General features: G+C 52.4%; 1 protein-coding gene across 1 annotated transcript; it reads right to left on the reverse strand.

The window, feature by feature from the left end:
* Nucleotides 1-3,366: 3,366 nt before the first annotated feature.
* Nucleotides 3,367-7,784, reverse strand: PDX1 (pancreatic and duodenal homeobox 1; the record flags this gene model as incomplete). The annotated part of the gene is made up of 2 exons (XM_079139005.1): nucleotides 3,367-3,812; nucleotides 7,379-7,784. The coding sequence occupies 2 exons, from the start codon at nucleotides 7,782-7,784 to the stop codon at nucleotides 3,367-3,369; spliced, it is 852 nt and encodes a 283-aa protein (XP_078995131.1).
* Nucleotides 7,785-8,330: the final 546 nt, after the last annotated feature.

Here is an 8,330-nt window from a genome sequence, read left to right on the forward strand (position 1 = left end):
GCCTCACAGGGGTGGCAGGTACCGCAACCACCCCTGGGGTTCTGGGACCTGGAGCAGATCACTTCGTTTTCGGAAAGAAATCTTTCCAGAGGTCCAGTTGGTTGGTGTTTGCTTTTCTTAATGCCGCCTTACTCGGGAGACCTGGGAGCGTTGAGTGGGCTCGGGATGGGAGTTGGGATCGGTTTTGCCTCTCGGAGTCCAAAGTTCAAGCCCCCTGACCTGTTGACCCTGGGCGGCCGCTCAGAGTTCCAGGTACACACGTTCAGCCCCACGCGGGTGGTCCTGTGGGGCCTGATCTGGGACTGCTGAGGTCTAGTCTCGGTCCCACCGCTGAGGAGTAGGGATGGAATTCTCGCCCCGCTTCCACTGCTCGAGTGGAGTCAGAGTTCATACTATTTTGGAGGCCTGTTTGGCCACTGGGTTTGCTCTCCGCTGGCCTCTCTGGAAGGCCGGCCTCTACAGGTAACAACAGCACGTCCCCTCCTCCAACTCCCACCACGTGTACTGGGGCCTTTGCGCCAAGCCCCGCCTAAGCTCTTCAAATATGTCATTTCATTTCATACTCATTATAACCCATTACAATGATGAAGTATCGGAGAGTTAAGTGATTTAATCAGGGCCGAGCATAGGTAAGGAGGGCTGGAATCCAAACATCGGGCGGCGAGACTTCAGAACCCGAGCGCCGCCCTGATAACGCAGAGTCGCGCTTTCAGAAAAACTCGGGTGATGTTGGGCAAATCATCCGGCAATTGGAGGCTGCAAGCTTGGAACATCAGCATCTGCTCCATCAGCAGCCCAAGAAACAGCTCTGGGAGGCCTGCAGCTCTTCTTCCTTGGCTAACCCTGGAGCACAAAAGGCACACCATCCGGCTTGCGGTTTGAAATTGGGACTCAATCTCAAGCCTTGCAGAGCGCGCCTGGTTAGGTCTCGGCCCCCCATCCTCCCGAACCTCCTTGGCTCACAAATCTCAGCGTCTCCATCAACTGGGCAGCAGGTTTCTGTGTGAAATCAGAGGAATTTATTTACAAGGAAGGGCATCGTAAAAGTAGGACATGCTCTAGGAAAGATCTGTGGGTATATAAATTAGCATCAGCCCAAGCGCGATGGTGCGAGGGTTTTCCAAAGGAGAGGAGCTGCTGGCCGATGGGAGACCAGAAGAAACGACACAGCAGCAGCTCTGAAATTGCTTCCAAAAATGTTGATGATCGTCATAAAACAAGAACTGGTAATTGCGAAGGCATAACTATTTTCTAGACACTGAATTAAGCGCTTTTGTATTCTTTAGTCTAAATCACACAGCTACTCGGTGAAGTAGTACAAAAATTTTCCTCCACATTACTTATAAGGGAACCAAGGCACAGAGGGCTTGGATAATTTTACGAGGGTTATTGGCCAGTATTCGAGGGACACAGGGCCATAACGAAGATTTGCCGCACTTTAGAACACAAGGGGTGTGGTGAGGCCGCCTAGAAAGGTCACAGCCACATTATGAGAAAGTTCCCCTGATTCAGACTTTTTTTTTTTCTTATTGAAGGGCATGATTTCGCTCACCAAGAAACGAAACAAATAACAAAAACGCCTGGCATCTTTCTTTGTAAAAGAAAATAAAAACAGTGGCTGAAGAAATGAGCCCCAGGCGGGGAACTGGGGGAGCCTTCGGGAGGAGGCGCATTTCAGGGCTAAAACGCCCAGCCTGTTGGAGAGCTGCAACCAAACAGGGCGACACGAGGGGTTGGAAGTCCACTAAATCAGGACATTGTTGCCTCTTGCAGAACTTCCCTGGTCCTGGGTCTCTGGGGGCGGAGATTTATCCAAAGTAACACTTTGGAGGAGTCATGGAGAAAGACCTCGCCCATATGGCAGTTTATGGGGCCAAGGGGGAAGAAGAGGTCCGGTGAAGGTCCAAGACAGCAGCAAGATTCCCTGCCCTTCGGTGTGCTGCTTTTGGGTCTGACCGCATTCATTGTTAGCCACTGGCAATCCGAACTCTGGATGCCGGCTATATTGCCTGCTAAATCCATCTTAAGAAGGACTCTTTAAAACAGAAAAGGAAATTCACCACCCATATGCTACCCCAGCTCAAAACCCAAGTGTGATGTTTCTTCATTATTTGCTCTTCCCTGGTTAGTGCAGGAGAAAAACAAACAAAACGAAACAAACAAACAAACAAACAAACAAAAAACCCCAAACCTCTAACAATTCCAAAATGAACTGGAATCATCACACTGTAGGAAAGGGTTGAAGCAAAGCAAGGAGAATTGATTTTCATTTCTTCTTATGTTATCCATATTTATTAAGCAGTTTCCACAAACAACCTGAACACAACACCAAGATTTTGAAAGGAGGAATTGAGCTGGGAACTACAGAAGTTTTTGTGAAAACAAACACACAAAAAACCCATCAGGTAATGTTAAAACCTTAAATAAATGAACCAGTTTTTCAAACACTCCAGTCACCTACGTTTTCATAATTTCTAAAGGTGTGAAATCATACTGGTTTCGAGAATAGTTGTTTTGTTTACAAGGTGCACCAGGTCACCCTACTTGCCTGCCCTAAGATTAGAAACTAAACCCGCATCTTAAATAGAAAAATTCAAATGTCTTTGACTTGGAGGTCACTCAGGCATCCATCTTTCGTCCTCCTTACTCTTTGAGGTCATCAATATGGGTATCCAGGCAGCCTAGGACTAACTGGGGCACCCACGGACTCTTATTTGCACTGTACTTTCGCTCCAACCCTGCAGGCGCCCAGACAAACTTGAAAGCATTTTCTCTTCTTCAAAGGAAAGGGGAGCAGGTTGAAGAACTTATACCAAGGAGGTATTTGACTTGAGGAGGAGAAAGGAGAATGAGGGAGGACTCGTTCTATGTGACAGACAATTTCACTGGGTCTTTGGAACCTCAAACTTTCCCTTTTATTTCTAAAAGTAAAGTGGTCTTCCAAGTAAGACTGGTTTTGTTTCTGGGCAGATTAAAGCACTCAGTCTAGCTCTCCTGCCTTATGTTGGGGATCGTTCTGATTTGTCCACTTTCTGTTGTTTTGAGTTGGCTTCTCAAAATAGGGCCTGGAATGGCGTTGGAGGCCTGGAGGGAAGTGCCCAACAGTCGTACACATCACTGGAAGTGATCCCAAATATTACAGAAACTAATGTGTCTTCTTCCAGGAGGTCTGTCAGCATCTTCCCTGCGGCGCCCTCTCTGGCACGCGAGCTTGGAAGAACAGGTTCTCCACTCCGGTTTAGGGTGGACCCCACAGTTCCCACCCCATCCGACTGCCAGGGTCCCTGTCCACCCCCGGGGTCCTAGTCCCGCTCTCCCTCCTCTGCGAGTGGTCGAAGTCGCGGCGTAGGGAGCAGCCCTTGCCTCTCACCGGGGTTCCTGCGGCCGCCGTGGCGCGACGCTGGAAGGCTGCGGCGATGCGCTAAGACCCGGCGGCAGGCGTCCCTCTCGGGCGGCAGCAGGGGCAGCGGGTGTCACAGCACCCCCGGGAGGTGGCGGGGGCGGCAGCGCCAGAAGTTCCTCGCCAGAGGTCACAGCGCAGTCCTGCTCGGGCTCCGCGCCCCCGCCACCCGCGGTCGTAGTTCCGCCGCCGCGCTTCTTGTCTTCCTCCTTTTTCCACTTCATACGGCGGTTTTGGAACCAGATCTTGATGTGTCTCTCGGTCAAGTTCAGCATTACTGCCAACTCCACCCGGCGCGGCCGCGAGATGTATTTGTTGAAGAGGAACTCCTTCTCCAGCTCCAGCAGCTGCGCGCGCGTGTAGGCGGTGCGCGTTCGCTTGTTCTCCTCTGGCTCCGCCGCATATGCACCTCCTGTGGGTGACACAGTCGGTGAGTGTGGCTTCAGGACCCCTTCCCAGACCCCACCCAAACAGTCCGACCCCTTCAGCTCCTGACCAAGTTGCTGGTGCCGGAATACTGAACCCCAAACCCCTTACCTCAGAGCCTATTGTGGGTGCACGCAGCTTCCCTAGTGGAGGGAGGCCTTTGTTGGGGGCCAAAGCTGCGCGCTCTCACCGTGAGCCGACGTTTGGCCCTGTCAATAAGCAGTTCTTTACTGAGTTCATTTAACTGGTGTTTGAACTAATGCATATAATAGATATTTACACCAACTCTAGTCTACGAAGGTAATAAAATGCCTTTAACACAGGACTTACTTTAGACAAACTTTCTCACGTTGACCCATAATAAAAAGTATACTCGAGGTCCCTATCCAGTCCACTTGCGGATATAGCACTCACAAATCTCCCAAAACTTAACCCAACTTTTACCACGTACGATGCTAAGTTTTCCTCTTTGTTCACTATTTCGTTAAAACAATGCTAATCTTAACCCGGTAAATTGATTTCACAGCCAACAAGTGGATGCAACTCCAGTTTGAAAACTCCTGTGCCAAAATAGGTTATGACATTTTGTTATGTCTGATCATAGATTATTTCTCTGTATATAACTATATTGTAGTGAACTCTACAACTTGAGAAGTGGTTAAATTCTCTGTAATTGTAACTTAACTCTCAGCTGATCCCCTGATGCGTGAAAAACGAATGCTGTTTGGGGGAAGGTTACATTTTGTTGCCGTTAGACCCAGACTGTGCTCTGAGCCCCAAATGCTGGCGGAGTCGGAGAGAGCAGGTACCGGGTCCAGCAGGGTGGAGGGAGTGATGGTGTAGAAAAAAAGTCTCCAAGGGAGCTTTCAGCTCCGAATTGGGGTCGCCAGAAATCAATACGCCCAACGCGGCGGAGAAATTAGCGCGGCACACTCTGCAGCTGCGCTCCTTGATGTCCCAATCTTTTTTTCTATGCCTAGTACCGACTGCGCCCAGGTTGTGCACGGTGGCGCGGTTAGCTCCACCTAAACTTGGGAAAGAGGCTTAAGCAGGTTTGTCTTAAGAAAGAGGTAGGGGACGTTTCTCTTGTTGCGAAGCCTTTAAGAAGTTGAAAGGCGAGTGTGTGTGTTGAGGGCGAGGGATTAATTTTGCGATGGAAGAAGAAACCTGCGGTCGAGAGGAGAAGCCAGAAGCAGGGGCAGAGGCCCAGATCCCAATTGGTGGAGCGTTCTTGCTCCCTGGGAGGGCATCTCCAAGTCTTTCAGTCCTTTTCTGGCCTGGGAGAAAGGCGAGTTAGCCTTAGTGGGACATTTTAAAAGACCACCCAAAGTTCTTAAACTGGATCCACAATTCCAGCCTCCGCCCCGCCCCCTCCCGCCTCAGCTGAGAACCTTGCCAAGTTGCTGTCAGAGGCTGCAGGGGTCCATCACCTCAGGTGACCTGTTGCCTAGGTCAAGGTGACAAGGAATGGCAGTTGAGGATGGAGGCTCTTGGTGGGAAGAGGTCAAGGGCTCCAGGTCTGGGCTCGTGAAGAGGTTTGGGTGCTAGGTAGCCAGAGCAGCTCATGCACTTCATTTAGGTCAAGGTTGTCAGAAGTCCCTATTGTCATTAGTATTCATATTCTTACTGAAATGAGAGCTCTTCCCAGGGGCGTGAAACTCTACTAGCACCGGTAGGTGGGTTGGTCAACCCTTTAAGTTCCGCTCCTTCAGAAGTTTCCCTAGAAGGCCGCGGGCCCCAAAGTGCCCTGCAGGCCAATTCCAAGACAAGAATAGGAGGGTCAGCCCCTTCCCCGCGGGCTGAGCGTGCAGTGGGGCTGAAGCACCTACAAAGGCCTCTCTGACCTGGACTATCTAGCCCGAGGGTGCCCCTCACTCCTAGGCAAGCCTGTTGGTTTCTTTTCGGGTTTTACTTCCTGGCTTTTTGGGGTGTCTGAGCCCAAGTGCCACCAGCCCCGGGATGGACAACACCAACTGGGGAGGGAAAAGGGAGTTATGCCACCTCCGAAATCATCTTGCCCTTTTACTGAGGGAGTCTCAGTCCAAGAGGGTAGGAGCACTAGGACCAGGGGTCCAGAAACTCACTGCAGGAATGGAGTCCTGGAGGGAAGACAACTCTGGCAGGAAACTACCAGCTAGGAGCCCTCAAACTGAGGGGAGGCCTTTCTGCTTTCCAAGAACCCCTCACTTTCTGAGGTTGCAAGGCCTGGGCCTTGCGAGATGGATTAAGTACTCACGGGCAACTCGACAGCATCTGGTGCCATTATCGCCCGGATTTTGCTAGAGGTGGGAATGACAGAAGCCGAGTTTGGATATTTGCTTAGCGAGGAAATGAAACAGCAAGAGGTGAGCCCTAGGGCGTGGGGCGAACCCTGCTCCCCATTTCCCCTTCAAAGTCGAGTTGGGCTGCGCACTGGTCAATGTCAGGTAGGGCTCCCTGGTCAGACCCCGCGAACAGGGCGTTGAAAGTTCTCAGGGGTTGCCAGGTCGAACTTCTTTTCCAGTGCCCGACAGTCAAGTAGAAGGATTAAAAAAAAAAAAAAAAAGCAACTGTTTGTAGTGCAGGTGTGACCAGAAGTGGCTTCAGCGGCACGGAAGCGATAACATTGTGTGGCGACGGGGGCACAGGCCAGGCCGGAACTCACCTCCAGCTCTGGGCGGGGAAGGGAATTGGGGGCTGCTCCGCGTCTCCGCCCCTCGGTTGGCAAAAGCTTGTTACTAGCTGGCGTTTATGGCCAAGGGAACCCAGGATTCCCTTTATCCCGAGCCTGCTGCGCAGGAGGAACGCGATTCCCCCTGCAAACTTAACTTCCTGTGAAGCAGCGAGAGACCTCGTCAAACGTTTTTGGTTAGTCAAAAACGAATGAGCATCTCAGACCTTCTCCCAACTGCTTGGCTCCAAGGAGGGGTGAGCGGCCGGCATCCAGTCTAGCGGTGAGCCCAGACCCTTCTTGTTCACCTCCACCCCGGTTTCCCCCACCAGGGCCGCGGGACAGTTTTCGGACTTGGATGGATGCAGTTTTCCTTTCCTTTCCTGCCTTTATTTATCTACCTCGCACCCCTGAGAGGGCCTGTGCTGCTCTCGGGAAGCTGCTAGTGCTAGTGCCAGGGGAAGGGAGGTGACTTGCAGCTTCTAAGGCGCTCTTGGGTCTGGGGTAGAGACATCCTGGGTCCTGCTCTTGACGCCCACTACCCTAGAGTCTTTGGCTGCTAGATAACCCGCTGGAGAAGGATCCAGAGTGTAGGAAGCCCTGAATCTGGCAGACACTCTGTTTTCTGGGGGTGGCGCGTACCGGGTGCTTTTGGGGTTAAGATGGGCCCAGCAAACAGGGAAGGAAGGGGTTTAAGCTCCTAGGAGGAGACATGGTGGGAAAGATGCTCTAAAAGGGACCGTAAAAGCGCCTCTGCGCAGAATGGCCTTGTTGATTCCCTGGGAAAATTCACTCAGACCCTGTTATGCAATGGGGCTGAGGACCAGAAGAGCCCAGGGGGGCACTTGCGCTTGTGGGTGGGGGCAGCGAGCCCAGAGAAAGAGGAAAAGAGCCAGGCTTACCTGCCCACTGGCCTTTCCACGCGTGAGCTTTAGTGGACTTCATCCATGGGAAAGGTAGCTGAACTCGGCTGGGCTCTTCCAGGGCCCCTGGCTCGGTTCCACCCGGGTAGGGCGCTGCGGGCGGGTGGGGGAGCGCGAGCTGGGCAGGGATGTGGTGGTGGAGGTGCGCCACGGCCGGGTCTTCCGCGAGGGGGGGCACCTCGTACGGGGAGATGTCCGGGGGACTTCCCTGTTCCAGTGCTCCCAGGGCGCCGGGGAACTGGGGTGGCGGCGGCGGTGGGGGCTGGCGGCTCATGTACAGGCATGCTGGGGGGCTGGAGCTGAACTCCGGCACCGGGCCCCTCTGAAAAGCGCACGGGTCCTTGTAAAACTGCGTGGCCGCGTAGTACTGCTCCTCGCCGTTCATGGTTGCAGCCCGAGCTTGGGGAACTGGAGCCTCAAGAAGGCAGCTGCAGCCCGGGACTTGAAGCTGTGCGGCGCTCCCACTCCCGGCGCTACCCCTGCTCGCTTTGACAGCTCTCCCCTGTTCTCAGGGGGAACCTGCGGTCCGCAGGGACAGGCGGGCCATAGGCAGCGCCATAGGCTCCGCCGTGCCCCACGTGGCTCAACCTGGGACCATTATTGGCCTGGCTGGCTGCCTTAAGAAGGGAGACCCAGGTACCCGCGAGCACCTGCATTTATTTCAATTTCTCTCTTACCTGAGTTTGCTGCATATGCCTGTATGTGTAGCTGGCTTGCTCTCCAGAGTAGGGTGTACGAAATTGTTAGACCTTCTATTCATTTTATGGAACCATTTCCATCGTGCTTTAAACGTTTATATTTTCCTTGTATTTTCTGTAATGTAATAATGTCATTCGTTCATCAATATAATTTCTAAGTAGGCATGTTGAAATTGTACTTTTAAAAACTGTTGGAGAATACAGTCAAAAAGTTTGCAGACCCCAATTCTGGG

This window comes from Sciurus vulgaris (assembly GCF_902686455.1).
Source record: "Sciurus vulgaris genome assembly, chromosome: 4".
In the NCBI taxonomy this organism is placed as follows: Eukaryota; Metazoa; Chordata; class Mammalia; order Rodentia; family Sciuridae; genus Sciurus; species Sciurus vulgaris.